Genomic DNA, 19,791 nt, shown 5'->3' on the forward strand with positions numbered 1-19,791 from the left:
GTTTCCATATTCAGTTATGTTTTGATATCACATGTTGATTCAGTCAGCCAGTTGGTTCGCTCGGTCACATGCAGTCAGGCACCGGGTGCCGTGTTACGTCCAGGCCCAGGTTTGGGGCGTGACAAGTCCCCAACGACTGAAAGTTTCTCTATTTCAACCATTTTAACTAAAAACTTGTAGAAATCATTGAAAAGGGTCTTTCCAATTGTTGTGAAAGCTCAGTTTTCCGATGAAACCTCCGGTCTCATTCCGACATCGGAGTTCGTTTTGGGAATACAAATTCTCTTTTGTATTCAATCCACCATTGTTGTAACTGGTAAGAGCTTTATCCCTACTCTTTTTCGTTCTGAATATGGTGTTGTTCGTCGCCAGTCATCGACGAGTCATCGACCAGTCCTCGATGAGTCATAGACCATAGTCATAGTCTATTATAGAATTATTATGGCGTCGATTGCAGAATATATTATAGTATGTGGTGATTACATGGGTAAATGGGAGGAGACCCCAAAATGTTGGAATTGGATTTCTTATAGCAAGGTGACAGTTTCGATTACCGTGCATCGCAATGGTACGTTCAACGACCTGGTTACGAGCGTAATCGAAAGCGGGGAGCTAATTGTGACCCCAATGACTTGCGCATTAGTTATATGATTAATGCTCTTCCCGTGAGGGGAAAAATACATCCTTCTTTCATAACGAATGATAGGTAGGTGGGATTGTACATGCTTGATGGTGCTCCTGATGGTTCTAGGCCTGTTTTAAGAATAAATGCTTTTGAGAGTTCCCAAAAAAGCTTCTACTTCAGCTGCACCACCCCCACCATAGCCGCCAGTCGATGATAATTCAATACAATATGAGGGCATGGGTGATCATTTAATGGATAAGGATGATCCTGATAGTGATGACGAAGAGTGTGATGGAGGTGAAGAGGGTGATGGGCAGGCAAGTGGTTCACAAAGCAACCACAACTTCAATGATGGAACCGGTTTCTACTGCGGCCAAACATTCGAGAACAATGAGTATTTAAAGGCTTTGTTGAAGCAAGGTGCAATAAAGACCCCGTTCTATTTTAAACTGAACAAGAGCAATAACAAATATTATAAGGTGGAATGCACAAATATTATATGCTTGGACAATTTTAAGCCAAACGGTAATAAACTACATTAATCTATAATAACTCAAATCCCAAGAATATTATAGACGACATTGGTCGATGCTAAACTTGAGAAATACAGTCGACTTTGGAATGAGAAGCCTACTGAATTTGCACTATTCTAACGGACAAAAAATGATTTAAAACAAATTAAACCCCAAACCTCAAACTCCAAATACCAAATTGCACAAATCTTAAACCAACGGTCGTCAATAGCTAACAGTCATGTTCAACAATCATCCACATGGTGTGTATATATAGACTAAGGCCAGTATTTGTCTAAAAAGGCCAAAAATAAATAAAATTAATTAAATAAAAAGACTTGATCCTATTTAAACATTATAATAACACTTTAATACATCACATATGAGTCCCCATCCATTAGACACATGATCTAAAGAGTTTTAGGACACCTAATGGTCCTTAAATTACTAATATTAGCCTAAAGGCCAAAAATAAATAAAAAAGACTTGATACTATTTAAATAATATAATAACACTTTAATAATCATATGAGAGTCCCCATCCATTAGACACATGATCCAAAGAGTTTTAGGACACCTAATGGTCCTTAAATCACTAATATTAGTTTTAAAAGCCAAAAATAAATAAAATAAAATAAAAAGACTTGATCCTATTTAACATTATAATAACACTTTAATACATCATATGACAGTCCCCATCCATTAGACACACGATCCAAAGAGTTTTAGGGCACCTAATGGTCTTTAAATCACTAATATTAGTCTAAAAAAGTCAAAAATAAATAAAATAAAATAAATAAAAAGACTTGATACTATTGAAACATTATAATAACACTTTAATGCATCACATGAGAGTCCTCGTCCATTAAAAATATGATCCAATGAGTTTAATCACAAGTAATGGTATCCTTAGAACAATGTTGTGCTTTGAGAACAATAACTTATTGTTAGATTAATTGGATAGTAGTGATATGATCATCATTACTTGTGCTTAAACTCTTTGGATCATGTGTCTAATGGATGGGGACTCTCGTATGATGTCTTAAAGTGTTATTATAATGTTTAAATAGTATCAAATCTTTCTTATTTATTTTATTTTATTTTATTTATTTTTGGCTTTTTAGACTAATATTAGTGATTTAAGGACCATTAGGTCTCCTAAAACTCTTTGGGTCATGTGTCTAATGAATGAGGACTCTCATATGATGTATTAAAGTGTTATTATAATGTTTAAACAAGATCAAGTCTTTTTACTTATTTTATTTTATTTATTTTTGTCTTTTTTAGACTAATATTAGTAATTTAAGGACCATTAGGTTTTCTAAAACTCTTCAGATCATGTACCTAATGGATGGGGACTCTCATATGATGTATTAAAATGTTATTATAATGTTTAAATAGTATCAAGTGCTTTTATTTATTTTATTTTATTTATTTTTGGCTTTTTTTAGATTTGGGGTTAGGGTGTTCATTTTTTTTTTTTTGTCTATTGGACGTGCAAATTTAGCAGGCTTCTCGTTCCAATAGTCACCTTTATTCCTGTGATTTATAATCAACCTTAAAGGTCCATCATAGATCGTGTCAATGAGTTATTATCGATCGTAGTCGTTTATCATCAGTTAAATCTATTAATAGACCTACCACACTTAGCTTTATTTCGACGGTTAGAAAACAAATGGAAATATAAAAAAGGGCATAAATAAAAACACAGCACAAGAAATATGAACAACAACCATATATTTCATTTCATTGCAATATGAAAGCCCAAAAGCTTCCATCATCAACTTTCGCCAATGAAAGCTTTGCAAAATACTTACAATAAAAAGAAACAAGTGGCATCGGTTAAGTGAAACGTCACCCAATGGCAACATTTGATCAGTTTGATTAGATGTGAAAACTGCAGAATTAAGAAAGGTACTCATTACGCCACTCAGTTCCCCATGATAAGGTTTTAATTGAGGAATATAAACCTCCAAAAGGAAGACTAATATCCTAACATTGAAATACCATAGACCAACTGAACGGTATATTATAAATTCACTTAGAGTCCATGATAAACTGATACAAAGTTGATTAATATTGAACTTGCATTCAGTTTTCAGAACTAATACAATAAAAATACTTTAAAATTTAAATATATCAAGTGGGATCCTATCTCAAATATCGACACAATGTTTTCTTGTAACTAGCCCCCTTGCAAATCAAGCACTTGTTTCTCTTTCCTTTGCTACTTCCCTTGGGCTTGAAAGTTTCTGTGATGCCAGGAATACGCTTAATTCTCTTTCTTCCAAGTCTAGGCTCATATCGGGGATGAGGAGTGTACATGTTTGTATACTTCTCTGGCACTTGCCATTCTGACTCTGGAGGGAATACATAACTAGTTTCAGCAAATGCAAGAATGTAAGATTGAACTTTATACATAGGCGAAGAATACTCGTAGATGTTTGAACCATAATCAACACCGTACTTCAATATCAATACTGCCATCGCGTGAGCGCACAGTAGTTTCACCAAGTCATACTCTCACAAGAACATGTTTTGTTCAGTAGATTGACTTTGGCAGTTAGTCACTGCCGACTACGGTGAATTCATCGACATTCTCGTTTATATTATTGATAAACAAGGAGTCTCCCTCATTCAATTTTTCCCTTATCGTCTTTTCAGACGACCACACAAATAAATTGATTGAACCGTTGATATCTGCACGCCTTTGCCTGAAAATTTCAGCAAACCTCCTAGAAATGGAAGTGAATAAGACAGTCACCGATCCATATACAAACAATAGAGTGGCATTGATCAACCACGATATAAAAACAAGAATAATCGATCAAAAGTCTAGTAATAGACCATAATGCATTTGCAAAAATAAAAAACAAATGACGGAAGATCGAAACAAGCAAAATAAGTATAGATAACACATAAGCAAAAACAAAACAAAAAAATGATCTAAACAAACAGCTAAAATTCCAAAATTTTGAATAAAAATCAGAATTTTATGAACACCATGAATCGAAAAAAGTTACCAACTTTCAGGGCAATATGGAACTCAAAATACTCTGACAGAGTTGCAACATTGTTGAACCACGATATAAGAATAATCGACTAAAAGTCTATTAATAGACCATTATTTACAGAGCAAAAAAACAAAAAGAAAGATCGAAACAAGCAAAATAAGTATAAATAGCACACATTTCAACGGAAAAACAGGCAAAACTTCAAAGGTTTTGAAAAAAAAACCAAAACTTTATGAACAGAAGGTTTTTCTCGAGATCGAAAAAAAATAAAAAAATTCATGGCAATATGGAGCTCAAAATGCTCTGATGGAGTTGCAAAATAAAAGAAAGTACATGGGGACGACGGCTGACGAATATTGAAGCTTGGGGGAGAGGAAGAATGGCGGGAAGCTTGAGAGATTTTTAAATTTGGGAAAGTGAAAAGGATGATGAGAGAGAGGGGGCTTTTCTATATCTTAATAGAAGTGAGTGAGACTAAAGTGTATGTTTTAAAATCCCCCACCTTTCTAAAACAATCCCCCACCTTTCTAAAATTATAAAAAGTACCCATTCTCATTTTTCCAAACTCTAAAACCGAAAAATAATTGAAAAAAAAATAAGTGGCTACAGTGCAAATTAAAAATTAGAAGTGGCCTTTTTCACAAATCATCTCAAGTAGCTGAACCAAAGAAAAAAAAAATATAAAATTGGAAAAGGAGAGAGAGAAGGCAGTGTTGGATTTTGGCCCAATTTTCTGAAAGTGGGACCTAGAAATCCACTTGGCAAAGTATGAGAGAAGCCTCATACAACTTTTGTCTGCCACATCATAGTTAGACCCCACACGTTGTAAATTTTTTCCACGTGGGTGAAGAATAAGTAGGCATTTGGCCATAGAAATAAAAAATAAATTCATTTTTTTTGAAATTTTTGAAGTTGGAATTGGAGTTGTGTTTGGCTACAGTATTTGAAAATAATATTTTGTTGTTGAAATGTACTTTTTCAACAAGGTTTGGTTGTGAAAAATAAATTTTGGTTGTCTTCCAAATAAATTTTCATAGCCAAACACTGATTTTGAAAAATGTGAAAAAAATACTCCGAAAAAAAAGTGAATAATTCTTATGGCCAAACGGGTCCGGAGATTATTCTTTTCTTTTTTCACATTTTTTCCTCATTACACATGGTCATATGGAGGTTGAGGAACATGGTGCTAATGAAATACTCCCACCAATACTATTAGACCACAAAGTCTTAGGGTTCGTTTGATTGGTAATTAAAAGGTAAATTATTCATGTATTAGTTATGCAGGATGGAACATGAAATAACTACTAATATATGAATAACTAATCTTGCATTATTAATATCTGTATAACTCCAATTAATCAGGAACTAAGCGACCCCAGAGTTTGTTTGGTCCGGGGATATTATGCAGGACTTAGTAACGTCAAGATTAATACTGTAAAAATTATTTATACAATGATTAATAATACAATAATTGTTACGTGAAACAAATAATGAAGGAATATCGTTATAGAAGAACTACTTATTTAAAGGGTATTTTTATTTTTAACTATGCCATGCTTGAGCTTTCAAACTCAGCAGCTTGGGCTAATCCTTTTGCTTTTAGCCCTAGCTAATGAGTTGATGGATCAAATCAAATAAAGTCTTTCGCACCCATGTATCATGAATATATATTCAAATATGAGACAAAAAGAAATAGCAAGATTCAATCTCAAGATCCTAACTTTTGGACACACATTTAGACATTGGAGAATACATCTAGTTTCGAACAAAGCAAATGAAAATCCTTAGGGTCATTCGGTTGACAAGCTAGTCATGCGAAAAGTATAATATGGTAATTATTCTTTATGCGATAAATAGAAGGAATTATTTAGTGTTTTTATTCATCAAGGGATTATTAGTGTTAATAACTCGGGATTGTTATGTGAATACTAATATAGGTATTGTTACGTTCGAATCACCCAATACAAAACCAGTGGTTAAACACGGATTTAGGCAGAAATATTCAACTATCAATAAATAAAATCACGAATAACTAAGAATTTCAACCCTTCTAGATTCGAGATTCTCAAACCATCAATGGTTGTTTTCAAAATAGCTCAAAAGAACTAGCGAGAGAGAATGATGTTGACGTCTCAAGGTCTCCTTTGAAAACTAGCGAGAGAGAATGATGTTGCTAGAATTTGAAATAATATGACGAAGAATTGGAAGCCAAAAATATATATATAAAAAGGCTTGTTATATAAGCTAATTAGTTGAAAGTTTATATACAAAATTAAAGTGTAATTGGAATTCTTACAACGCCATGTGGTCTGATGTAAAATTCCTTTTTTTCTTAATTGACCAAACAAATGTCACGTAAGTTATGCAGGAATTATTTTCAAATACATCTAATAAGTTATGCAAGACTTTATTCCGAAATTATTTTTTCAACCCCATAGGTAATAAATAAAATACGTTTTAGAGTTTTTCCCAAATTAGCAAGTTCTATAAAAGTAACAAACACTATCTGAATCCAAATAGTAGATGCCAAAGGCCATAAACATATCTATGTCAAGTCTCTGCTTTCACGAGTTTTCTTCTCCATCATTAGCCATTGGGTGACACTGCCTTACCCATAAAGGACAGACAAAAACCAAATCTTGAAAAATACTGGTCAGTTTTTTATTTTTATATCCGTACTTTAAGAACTTTACATATATAGTACTTTCCTTGTCCCAATTTAAATGTCTTAATTTGACTGGTCACAGAATTTAAAAAATAAAGGTAGACTTTTGAATCTTATAATCTTAAATTAAAGATGTGTATAGTCCTTTAAATTTTGTGGTCTTAAACTTGCCAGGTAAAATGTTGAAATTGATTTTTTTTTTTTTTGGCAATTAACAGATATTTTATTAATCAGCAAGTGAAACTGTACAGAGCACACCACATCCCGGTTGCCCATCTCATTTCACCTATAAGTCTCCTCTATCTCCAAACAAACATAACCTATAAAGAACAAATAGTATCAAACAAGTTCCTATTTTTCCTAACTCGTATGCACATATTAGTTTGTATCATAAGTATCAGCTTATCCATGGTGACTGTTTTGCTTTGAAATACCCTGGAATTCCTTTCAAACCAAACTTCATACCCACAGCTGCTAAGCAAGCCTTCAGCAGCACATTTCTAGGATTTTTCGACTTGCTATTTTGCTTATCCCAATTCCATTCTCTCCCCCAATCTAAGATAGTCCTCAGCCAACCCAACCATTGTAATATCCTCAGCCATATTCCATGAGAATATGTGCATTCAATATAAAGATGTTCAATGGTCTCAGGCTGGTTGTTGCACAGTACACAAATGCCACTTTGGGACAGATTAAAAAAAAAAAAAAAGATAAGACATTTAAATTGGGTTGGAGGGAGTACTAGCAGTAGCATAGTTATTTGAAAACGTCATATAAAGTGTGATTAGAACTCCCACAATATCATGTGAAGTAAAATTCCGAGGAAATGAGATCTCTTGCCCTCTTATAATTTCAATAAAAAAATGACTTTTTCAAATATCTTATTTGTTTTTTTTTTTCCAGATCTCTTATGTATAAAAAATGAAGATCTCTTGTTAGACACAATGTTACCCCCAAATGATAGACAAATACCAAATCTTGAAAAATACGGTAGCTAGCTCATATAGTTTGTTTGGGAATGTGTGAGAGCAGTGGCGGAGCCAGGATTTCCACCGAGGGGGTTCAAAATATAAAAAAGTAAACATACAAAGAAGCCTAAGGGGGTTCAACATCTACTATATATATACATAAAAAATAATTTTAACCTTATAAAATCAATATATTTTTCGCCGAGGGGATTTGGATGAACACCCTCGGCTCTATGTGGCTCCGTCATTGTGTGAGAGTATTTTTTTTAATATCCATATATACACATTCGATACCTATAAAGTCTACTAGTGATGATAGCCCGGGCAAAGCCTGGCCCAATATGAACAAAATTATATTATTCTATTATACATTATTTGAAACTTTCAACTAATTTATTTTTGCCTACCTAAGAAAGATTTAAGGAGAACATGAAAATGTTAAAAATGGTTAATGTACTATAATATAATCAATATTTACTGACCCTAAGGATAATTTGAAAATAGTTAGAAGTAATAAAGTAACTTAATCCTGTCATTTCTCGGCTATAGTTGGTACAATTACGAGCATAATCAACTTTTTTTTTTGGCTAATATTTCTTTTCTATCTTATTTTAAATAATAAACCGTCTCAATTCTTCAACTTTTCTAATGACAATCACTCGAACACTAAAATTGTATGTTCAAAACATGGCTAATATAAAAGTAAGCATTCTGCATGGGCGCAACATGGCGACTATATTTCTTTTTAAAGGTATATTTTCATGATTATTCAGTGCAACATAATATTTGAAGGATTTGTAAAATTAGGATGAAATTCAAAAGTGATGCTATTAGAAGAATTTACAAAACAATAAAATATCTAGACATTAATTATTAATAAATGAGGTTAAAACGATGAATAATTTGTGTGACGAATAATTCAATTCAACATTAAGTTATAAAAGTACTATCGCCTCGTTGGGTCAAGCTATTTAACTTTTATTTCGAATTTCAAACTTCAAATTCCATAATTTTTCTGATGAAAATTAATAAAATGAATTTAAAATTCACAATGAAATTCTTGTTAAAATTTTCTTATGGCAATTGTGCCATATACAATGGGATAGATGTAGTACAAAATAATCATTCTATCCTTTAATTTGTAATTTCAGTATCACAATTTTAATTTTAAAAAAAAGTAATGCATCAACTTCTGTGAAACTTTAAAATTAATCTATAAGTATAATATTAAATATTAGAATTAGTTATAGTCGAGACAAACCAAATGCTCACTAATGACGGAAGAATATAATATTAAATATTAGAATTAGTTATAGTCGAGACAAACCAAATGCTCACTAATGACGGAAGAACGCAAAATGAACTATGACGTAAAAAAAAAAAAAAGAGATGGGTCCACTGCAAGGAAAAGAAAATAGGGCCCACAGGTAATGTGGAAAAATATCATTCAGTAATCTAAGTACATTTAGTATAACATTAAATATTAGAATTAGTTATGGTCTAAGATAAAATAACGCTCACTAATGACGGAAGAAAGCAAAATCAATTGTCATTGTCATATAAATAGAGACGAGTCCACTGGATGGAGAAAAAAATAGGGCCTACAGGTAATATGAAAAATATCATTGAGAGGGCTTTACCGTTTTCACATTGATCCCAAGCTCCTCTATTCTCTAGGGATGGATTGGTAGGATGGATAAATAAAAATAGTGATAGGATAATAATTTAAGTATCATCTTATTCTTTGTTTGGTTACTTATTGTGGAATAAGTTATCTCAAGATTAAAAATAATGTTGGGATAACTTACACCCATGAGAGGGTGGAATAATTATCCTAAGATAACTTATCCCAGGATAAAACAGTTAAATTAACTAAAATAACCCTGAGGTTCTCAAGATCTTTTTCCTACTACACAAAGTGAAGGATGTTTTTGTAAATAAATAATTTTTTCTTAAAAGTTATGCAATGCATGTTACTTTTAATACAACAAACCAAATAATCAATAAGAAATAATATCAAAATAACTAATCCCAATATAAATAATTTTAGTATAACTTATCCCAATATAATTAATTTCATTATAACTTGTGTTGAAACCAAACGACCCCTTAATATTAGTAGTAAAAAATAATAAAAAAATTAAACTCCTTTATATAACAATTAAATTCCTTTATTGAACTTTACATAAATAGTCTGTACAACAAGACAGTTATCGAACTCTCTCAATTGTTTGGATTTTACGCATTTATTTCTTCTGCTACGTTGTTCGTTTCTTCACTTCTTTCACTTCCTTTCTTTTTTCTTCTTTTAGTGTACTGGAATCGTGTTCTTAACAGTTGCTTACGAATTGTTCGACGAAATGCCTAAACGATGACACCAACTCTGTACACAAAACCGCACTGTTTTTACTCTTTTTTAAGTTTCCCTTCTAAACCGTTTAATCTTGTTGTACTAAACCCAAGAAAAAGACTTCATTTCAAGAGAAAAACTGGGTTGTTTGAGTCATTTGATCTTGTTTTGGGTAAAGAAATGTGTTGTTTGAAGTTTCTTGATTTAAGAAAGGAAAAAGATGAGCACAATATGTGTTGTTGCTGTGGAAATGGGTTGGAAAGTGAAGAGGATATGAAGTTAGAAGGGGAAATATTAGCTTTTATGGAGAAATCTGAGAACCCAAATGCATTTCCAACAAGGAAAGATTTGGAAAAAGCTGGAAGATTTGATTTAATTGAGGCAATAAAGAATAGGGGTGGATGGTATTCATTTGGTTGGGACTTGGAAAAAGTTGACCAAGAAAATGTTCATAAAGATGAGGAAATGGATTTTGATATTGAGGAGTTACAAAGAAGAGTTGAGAAATATCAAGAAAATGAAGATTCTGATTGTGATTTTTCGTTTAGGAATTCTTCTCAGACAGCTTCCTCCTCTGGTAGATCATTGTGAGGTTCCAATCCTTGCAAAATGCGCTTTTGTTTATTGTGTATCTTGGTTTCTATCTTTGTTGTATTTGTTTATCTTGGTTTCTGTCTTTAGTCTATCTTGGTTTCTATCTTTTGTATACTTGTTTATCTTGGTTTCTGTCTTTAGTCTATCTTGGTTCCTGTTGATAAAGAATAGTGTTTGTTGCTCTTAGGTTTTGCTATTGGTAGGAAATCTTTTACTTTGTCCCTATTATAGAAGTTAAAAGTTGGAATCTTTGTTTCTAAGTACTTAGAAAATCTTGTACTTGAGCCAAAACTAGAAGTTAAAAGAAAGATTTTTTGTTTCTAAGTGTTTATTGTGATCCCCCACCTTGTGGGATTTCACTGGGTGTGTTGTCGTTGTTGTAGTGTTTATTGTTATCCAGTTTATCTGCTATTCCTCCTTGCAAAATGCGCTTTTGTTTATTGTTTATCTTCTTTGCTCTCTTTTGTCTATTTGTTTATTTTGGTTCTTGTTGATAAAGAATAGTGCTTGTTGCTCTATAGATTTTGCTATTGGTAGGAAATCTTTTATTTTGAGCCAAAATAGAGGTTATTAGAAGGATTCTTAGTTTCTAAGTGTTTATTGTGATCCAATTTATCTGCCATTTGTCCTGGATTATGTTGAATTTATTGGTAGGAAATCTTCTACTTGTGCCTAATATAGAAGTTGAAAGAAGGAATCTTTGTTTCTAAGTACTTAGAAATCTTGTGCTCGAGCCAAAATTAGAAGTTAAAAGAAGAATTGTGATCCAATTTATTTGCCATGCATCGTGGAATTATGTTGAATTTATGTGAAAATCTGTTAATTGCTTTAGTACCTTACTGTACTCTGTCTTTGTATCAGAGAAGCTGCAGTTGAGGAAGATAGTGGGATTGAAGGGATACTGAATCGATTAGAGATAGAGAGGATCTCATCTCTTGGTATTAATACGAGCAAATATGGATATGGAGCTAATCATTCAAGTAGGGATAACATTGATGACAGAAACTCTGGAACCACTACTACAGGTAGGGTTTTATCCCCCACCCCCCTCTCTTTTTAGTCTGTTGAAAAATATTTAGTTGACGCTTCGAATGCTGTTTAATCATCAAGGCCTTCGTTGCACCATATTATTGATAGCTATAGCTGTAGCAATAATTGAAACCTGAAGCTGTTAGCTAATATGTTAAACTGAAACATTTATAAGTTAGTGGTTTGCCTTTAAGTAATTGGCCCCTAAAACATGAGATTCCATGTTTGTTACATCATAAAAGACAGGACAGACCTGGGGAAAAATGGAAGCCTCACAACATGTAGCCCCAAGAAAGGTGGTTTAAGTGATCCAGGAGGGAAGCTTAACCACGAATACACGTCAGATAATTGGAGAGCATGGATCACTCAACGTGCATGCCCTGAGGGCACAGAGTTTGAAGGTATTCGTTTCCCTGAATCTAATCATGTTCATAATTTGTAGCCTTAATTTGACCCCTGCCATTTACAGTTGGTGAGATAGATTTTGATGGAGGTAAAACTGAAACTTCAAGAGATGATATATTTACCAACAAAGAGAATAGCGATGAAGCTCCAAAAAGATGGATATATAACAACCATAATGATGTAAGAACTCGTCTTCAGCATTTAGAGCTTGAGCTATCCTCAACCCTTAGCGCCCTCAGATCCAAGAGCCCGGACTTCAGTTCAAAGGAGGTAGAAATCTGCATCTCCTGTTTGTCCAGAATGTCTTTCTTTAGTCATGCATCATAATGTTAAGTTTCCTACTATGATATGCTTTTACGTTCTGTTTTGTTATGTAGCTTCTGCATTTGATGCTGTAATGCAATTCTTCCACCCAAACCATCGATGTCACTTCTTCCTGTAAAATATGTTTAAATCTGCTCAGTTCTTGTACTACCTCAGATATTTTTCTAATAGGACTTCTCAGAAGTCAGAACGCGGGGAAGTTTCTCCTACCAGAGATTTTCCTGTGTATTTAAACTCAGTAACCTGATAGGCTCCTCTCCCAAAGGATAGAAAGTGATCTAACAGGAAAATTTTCACTTGATCTGCCATCGCTTAAGGAGAAAATTCTTTAGATTTCTAAAATATATGCCTTTGACAATTTCAAGAGAAGTTTTCTGTCTGTTGGTAATTTGGCGAGATGATGCTGTTATCACTGTTAAGAAATCTTGCTTTCTCAGGTTCTTGGCAGATCCCCTGGTGATTTGCAGAAGCTTTCTGATGCACGGGAGTTCCAGGAGAATGATGTCATAAATGCTCAGAAGAGATTGCGGTCCATACGTGCAAAACTTGCAATACTTGAGGGGAAAATGGCGTTAGCATTGAGGTCTGCATCATTTCTCATTCCTTTATTATGCATTTTATACTAGATACCCTTACCTATACTGAATCCGCATACCCTACTCTTTCAGTGATGCAGATAAGGTGCTGCAAGAGAAGGAAAAGAGGATTGATGGTGCTAGGAAATCTTTACAGCTTCTTCGTACTACTCGGGTTGATTGGCATAACTCTGCCTCAGAGGTTCTTCTAACAGGCTCGTTTGATGGATGGACAACTCAGGTTTGATCTTGCTTTCCCACATGTGATAAGAAATAGGAGACAACATTTTACTGACACAGTTTGAAGTACAAACGTGATGCATTTTTTATTGTTGGTGTTAAGACGTTCTTTTCTACGTAACTTAATTTAAAAGTAGGGAAATCAAAAGATTACTCCTATAAGTGGCCACAGCCAGGAATTAGACTCCTCCAAATTATTTAAGCGATATAATTTTCTGGCTTGACCTAAATTGCATGATGACCAAAGAGTCTTCCTATTTGCTTCTTTAGTATTATTTTTGGCCCAGGTTGTTATCTTTTTTCTTTTATTTTTTATTTGGTATGGGGGTGGGGGGAGATGGGGGTACTAGATTTTTGGCAAAAAAATTAATAGGAAAATAAGATTACTACTGTAGGTTCTTGTCTGGATCAGATGACAAAATGCTACTGAGGTGAAAATTTCAGAAGCTGAGCTGCACTTTTTAGTACTTCTGGAAAACATGTGATGAAAACATACAAAGTGATAACACTTGTTGTCTAGAAGCAACCTTTCAGGGAGGACAAGAATTATAGAGCGATATTGCTGTACATGAGCCAAAGAGTTGTCCTTTTATGTGTCTCCTAATGATGAAAACTCTGCAGTTCTATAATCCCCTTTCACAAAAATCGAGAAACAGTAATGATAATGATAATAAACATATGAAACAAAACCAAGAACATTTGTGGTAATAGTGGTAATAGTTTCAATGGGCTTCTTGTCCTTGGTTAGTAATGAGGTGTGCTGTATTGACTTGCAGAGGAAGATGGAGAAATTGCCCACTGGTGTTTTTTGTGCAAGCCTAATGTTGTATCCAGGCAGTTATGAGGTGTGTGTAACCTTGTCATGTAATGAACTTAATATTCAAGGTTATAGTGTATATTGAAATTTGAAGTAGTTGGCATCTCATTCTTTTGTTGCAGATCAAATTCATTGTTGATGGGATATGGAAGGTTGATCCTTTGAGGCCCGTTGTTCACAGCAATGGACATGAAAATAATCTTCTCATTGTCACGTAACAGCAAGTCGCAGAAAAGATACTCTAGGAACTCAAAGATTATCAACTGATCCTACGTGGTTAAGGGACTGACTCTGTATTGTTGTCTTGTAATTACTCCAAGCAGCGAATGTCGCTAAAGAATATAATTGATCATGTAATAGTAGGTTCCCTAGTAGAATTTTGTAGTTTCCTTCCATTCTTTGACACATAACTGGTATAGAATCTGATTACTGGCAATGTAAAGCTAGCATATGTTCAACTGCCAAACATCTGAGCTGATTTGGATTATTCTTTGACACATAACTGGTATAGAATCTGATTACTGGCAATGTAAAGTTAGCATATGTTCAACTGCCAAACATCTGAGCTGATTTGGATTATTCTTTGAAGGTGGTGATATTTTTTTGTGATCGTGTTTACCTGTCTATTTACTGTACAAATCTAGCTGGCTTGTGTTTCATATGCTGATTTTAGAGGACCGGAAATGCTGCATACACAGATTGTACATAGCAAGAAGTAAATAATGTCCCATTGCTTGCAAACAAGACAATTGATACGGAAAATGTCTATACTTGTCTTGTGTTCTACTTGATATCCTGTGACCACATGTCACTCAATTGATGCATCCCATTAACTTTACCCAAAAGTTCATGTACTGTTTACCCCAAAAAGAGGCCACCACAGTACCTTTTTCAATCAAAATGCACTTCTTCAAAGTAAATATGCCTGGCTCATAGGCCAGCGTTTTGTCCCTTTGTGCTTGCAAACAAGACAATTGATACGGAAAATGTCTATACTTGTCTTGTGTTCTACTTGATATCCTGTGACCACATGTCACTCAATTGATGCATCCCATTAACTTTACCCAAAAGTTCATGTACTGTTTACCCCAAAAAGAGGCCACCACAGTACCTTTTTCAATCAAAATGCACTTCTTCAAAGTAAATATGCCTGGCTCATAGGCCAGCGTTTTGTCCTTTTGTATTTCGTTCTATTCAGACAAGTGCAGAATGAAATGAATAAGCGAAATGCAGCTTTGGAGACTTTGCAATGCAAATAACTTAGGAATATTAAAATGGACAATATATACTTGGATAGGTAGAGTTGTCCTTCTACCAGAATTCAAAAGCATCACACAAAACAGTAAAAGTCGCCAGGTTTTGAACTAAATTATATTAGAAACACAGAAGCAAAACATCATATCCTGGAGGAAAGTAAGACAAAACAAATACTCTAAAACTATCTCTGTCTTAGGGTAAACAATTGAGATTTGAAAGTTGTCCCCCATGACAGTCTTGAGAGAGTAAAAGCTTGGGGTGTATCTAGTCACTGCAGTGCCACTACCATAAACTTTGACCTTCCTAAACTTCTCTTTTAGGTTGTAAGAATCTAGCTGTGGGCCACGTTCCATTTGCATCAAGATTTCTCCATCTTTCCAAATTATGATTGGTACATATCTAGCATCACAAATATCACGCGGAATATAATGCATCAAATCCGATCTTTAATCCAAGATTCAGCTATTCCATACTCTTTCATCCACCAGACATCGACATATTCACTATAGCCATTATCAGACAAGCACAAACAATTCCCCAGCGCTGCTAGCGTCAAGCTAAAGGATGGAGTCTCCAGACCATGTGGAGCTGGCAAGGACTTCACCTCTTCAGTTTGAATACTAAAGGAGTAAATGCTTAACTTAATTACTTTGTTTTCTATTCTTGAAACTTTGCATTGGGTTTGAAACAGTAATAGGAACACTTTTACATATTGGTTTATTTAGTTAATCCTGAACTTAATTATTTGGTTGCTTGATCACCAATCGAATACTATCTACGAATCTTAGCTTGAACTCGGGAGAGGACTTCTAAGATAGTGATAGGGTTAAATAGAGTAGGATCTCAATCCTGGGCATCGGGGAGGGATTTACGTTTAGAAGAGGGATATACCTAGTTCGTCCTGCTTGGTTGATATACAGGAAATATAAATGCATTTGTGTTAAGGTTCATTACCATAGATATAGGTGTGAAAGTAATACAAATAGGAGACTATAGAGGACTCGAGATATTTGTGATCGTAATATCAACCCTGCCAATCAATATACTAGATAAATTAAGAAGTTGAATCAATTGAAGAATACAACGTGATTGTTAGATAGCCCATAGTGCTAGATCGATTTCATCTCATCGATAATATAAAACCCGCTCTTTCTTGGTTGAAGTTCTTCATTAGTTTTCTTTTATTTTTCGTAAGTTTATAATTATAACCTTCCGATTTCATCTCTTGTATAGATAATTAGGAACGTTTAATTTAGTTTGCGGTTAATCATAAGTCCCTGTGAGTCGACATCCGATTTCTAAAATCACTATATTACTTGTACGACCACATACGCTTGCATGTGCGTTTGGGAGCAACAACTACCGATCAAAACCATTGTCCAAATGTAAGTGTGTCTTTTGTACAACTTGGTTCACCTTATTTGCTTGAATTTGAAGGAAAACTTAAACAAAATTGAAGCATACTAGTACCAAGGAAACTCAAAGTTCTATCCCAATAAAGAGCTCTTGCAAAGGATTAAGTTGTTTAATTGAAGTTTCCCTTCATCATGATCTGTTCTATATTAATAATCCAATACCTTCTTTTTTAAACAAGCAAGGAAGGCTAGGCCATAACTTACCAATACCATACGTTTTTCTACCAAAAGATAATAGATGCTTATGTGAAGAAACTTGCACCTTGGGCTATTGTTTTGGATTTAGTCTGTTAACTAGTTAGACATTATAACGTCATCAGAGTCGTCACTCAGATTTTAAAACGATAACCAAAATAGTATTGATCCTACAGTTGGATTCGACATAGAGGAAGAAAGATTCAGGACAATCCCTTTGCCCTCTGCCCGAAGTTCTGTTCTGAGAGGTGAAGTTTTGGTCAATCTAAGGGATCATCCATGGAAGCAAAATTCAGAAAATGGGATGATTTTCTAACCTTCCAAAAATATAATTGAATTCGATAAAAGATGCTGAATATTAAACTTACACCAAGCACTGGAAGATATATGAAGTTCTCGGTAAGCAACAATGAAATTCACAATTGTTCTTCGTAAGAAATTTCATATAGTTCACTTCACAGTCCAAATAATGAGACAGTGAGAGATTGTACCACAGCCTAAAAGAGAAGATATGAAATAAAAGAAAATTATAGTATGCATGATCGCTGAAACTCATAATTTTAACTGATTGTAGATACTACCAAATATGATACTTCAAGACAGTAAGAACATCGCTATCAACAGAAAGCATGATAAGACAATGGCAACTAAAATGTTCAGAATTGACAAGAAACTCAAAGGTAACTCAGATAGGCGTTTCATACCGGAGCTAACTTGTAGCAGTTAGAGAGGTTCAATAAATTCATCTTCTTTCATCTTGAACAAGATCAAAAGAGTTAAGCTATCAAGTTGATCATGAAAGCAAGTAGCTACACAAAATTAAAGACAGTAAGGACAACCATGGAATGGAAGTTTGACTCAAAAGCAAGGCAAGCATAGGACAAAGCTTCAAGCTAAAACCAAACAGATTCGTTAAGGTCACCAAATATTCAGGACATAACTGAAACGCCACTCCCAATTGATGCACCTCATTAACTTTACCAAATATTACATGTCTCATTTACCCCAAACAAGGCCGCCAAAGTACCTTTTTCAATCAAAATGCACTTCTTCAAAGTAAATATGCCTGACTGATAGGTCAACATTTTGTTCCTTCATAGTTCATTGTATTCAGACAATTGCAGAATGAAATGAACAAAAGAAATACAGCTTTGGAGACTTTGAAATGCAAGTAATTTGGGAAGTGAAAATGGACAGTAAAAGCATCCACAACACGGTAAAAGTAGTCAGGTTTTAAACTTAATTATACCAGAAACATAGAAGCAAAATATAATATCCAGGAGGAAGTTAGACAAATTAAATATCTAAACTATTTCTGTCTTGGCAAAAACATTTGAGACTTGAAAGTTGTCCCCCATGACAGTCTTGAGCGAGTAAAGATTTGGAACGTATTTAGTCGCTCCAATGCCAATACCATAAACATTGACCTTCGTAAACTGCTTATCATATGGGTTGTAAGAAATTAGCTGCGCGCCACGTTCCCTTTGCATCAAGATTTTTCCATCTTTCCAAATTATGATTGGTACATATCTAGCACCACAACTATCAGGCGGAATATTATACAACGAAATGCGATCTTTAACCCAAGATTCAGCTATTCCATACTCTTTCATCCACCATATATCAATATGCTGAAAAGATATATTATCCGATAAACATAGACAATTCCCCAACTCTACGAGCATCAAGCATGGGGATGGAGTTTTCAAACCAGGTGGAAATGGCAAGGACTTCAGCTTTTCTATCCCAATATCGAAGGAGTAAATGCTGTCATTTTTTTCGCGATCCATCCAGTGAAGAGAACCATTGACATTAACCTTGCCAAAATGATGCGATACAGGGCATGGAGCCTCACCCACATTTCTCCATTTCTCATCAACACCAAGAGTATAAACATCCAATTCTAATACTTCAGGACGACCCCGAAACTTTCTAACTTTTACTGATCTTAATATTTTATACTGTCCAGAGCCTTCTTCACTATAGCAGAATGCATAAGCAACACAACGAACTCTCTTCTCCTTTTCAGGCAACTTAACCTTGAAATACTCACCCAAAAGAGGATTGTTAATGTAAACTGAATGATTTTTCTCATGACTCCAGCCATTCAACAAACAAATGAACCCATTACATGAACCTATTAATGTCAAGTTTTCTTTAACAGAAGTAAAACCAAATAGGTCATCTGAAAGCAAGTCGCTGGGTCGCGGGAGGTGAAACTTACGGCTCAATAGAATGAGTGTATTTAAGGGTTGAGAATCATAGTCATAATATGCTTTGAGTTCCACAAGTAACCGGACAGAATTGTTAATCGAGAGCAAAATGCAGGGAGAATTAGATGATTTTGTGTGATACATCTTAACAAATAAAGGGTCAGAAGTTAAAAGATGATACCACAGTTTGCAAACAGTCTTACAGCGGAAAATGGGCTTTATTGGCAATCTTGAAAGGATTTCTGCCATAATAACCCTTGGAAGATCCATAATTGTCACTTCATTCATTCTTCTAATTCGTTTGCAATCATATTTAACATCCAAATGCTTGGGTTCCATTTTTCCTATTGAGAAATTTCAGTGAAAAGAGTAGCCAATTTTTAGGGCTTTGGCGCCTAAAAAGAAAGTAACCAAAAGTCTACAAGGATGATTTAAAGCATGATTTTAGTGAATTGCTTTCGGTTATTTAATATACGGAAATGGGCCAAATATACCCTTGTACTGTTGTAAAAGGGTCAAATATATCATTGGGTTCAAATATACCTCAATGGTTATATTTTGAATCCAAATATATCCCTCATCCGGTAAAATTAT

At 34.3% G+C, this 19,791-nt stretch overlaps 2 protein-coding genes across 2 annotated transcripts; one reads left to right on the forward strand and one right to left on the reverse strand.

The window, feature by feature from the left end:
• Positions 1–9,980: 9,980 nt before the first annotated feature.
• On the forward strand, positions 9,981–14,724 carry LOC132641504 (protein PTST homolog 2, chloroplastic). The gene is made up of 8 exons (XM_060358528.1): positions 9,981–10,720; positions 11,589–11,752; positions 11,999–12,157; positions 12,226–12,431; positions 12,923–13,068; positions 13,154–13,301; positions 14,077–14,145; positions 14,240–14,724. The coding sequence occupies exons 1-8, from the start codon at positions 10,155–10,157 to the stop codon at positions 14,333–14,335; spliced, it is 1,554 nt and encodes a 517-aa protein (XP_060214511.1). The 5' UTR covers positions 9,981–10,154; the 3' UTR covers positions 14,336–14,724.
• Positions 14,725–18,288: 3,564 nt separating this feature from the next.
• LOC132639779 (F-box protein At3g07870-like) lies at positions 18,289–19,536 on the reverse strand. The gene has a single exon (XM_060356202.1). The coding sequence runs from the start codon at positions 19,534–19,536 to the stop codon at positions 18,289–18,291; it is 1,248 nt and encodes a 415-aa protein (XP_060212185.1).
• Positions 19,537–19,791: the final 255 nt, after the last annotated feature.

This window comes from Lycium barbarum, chromosome 5, assembly GCF_019175385.1.
Source record: "Lycium barbarum isolate Lr01 chromosome 5, ASM1917538v2, whole genome shotgun sequence".
Lineage (NCBI taxonomy): Eukaryota > Viridiplantae > Streptophyta > Magnoliopsida > Solanales > Solanaceae > Lycium > Lycium barbarum.

Excerpts from the sequence above, each read along its gene's own strand:
- LOC132641504 (XM_060358528.1), top strand. The coding sequence starts at position 10,155 with ATGACACCAACTCTGTACACAAAACCGCACTGTTTTTACTCTTTTTTA. Across the intron at positions 10,721-11,588 it reads TCCTCCTCTGGTAGATCATT|AGAAGCTGCAGTTGAGGAAG; the intron begins GTGAGGTTCCAA and ends TCTTTGTATCAG. Across the intron at positions 14,146-14,239 it reads TGTATCCAGGCAGTTATGAG|ATCAAATTCATTGTTGATGG; the intron begins GTGTGTGTAACC and ends CTTTTGTTGCAG.
- LOC132639779 (XM_060356202.1), bottom strand. The coding sequence starts at position 19,536 with ATGGAACCCAAGCATTTGGATGTTAAATATGATTGCAAACGAATTAGA.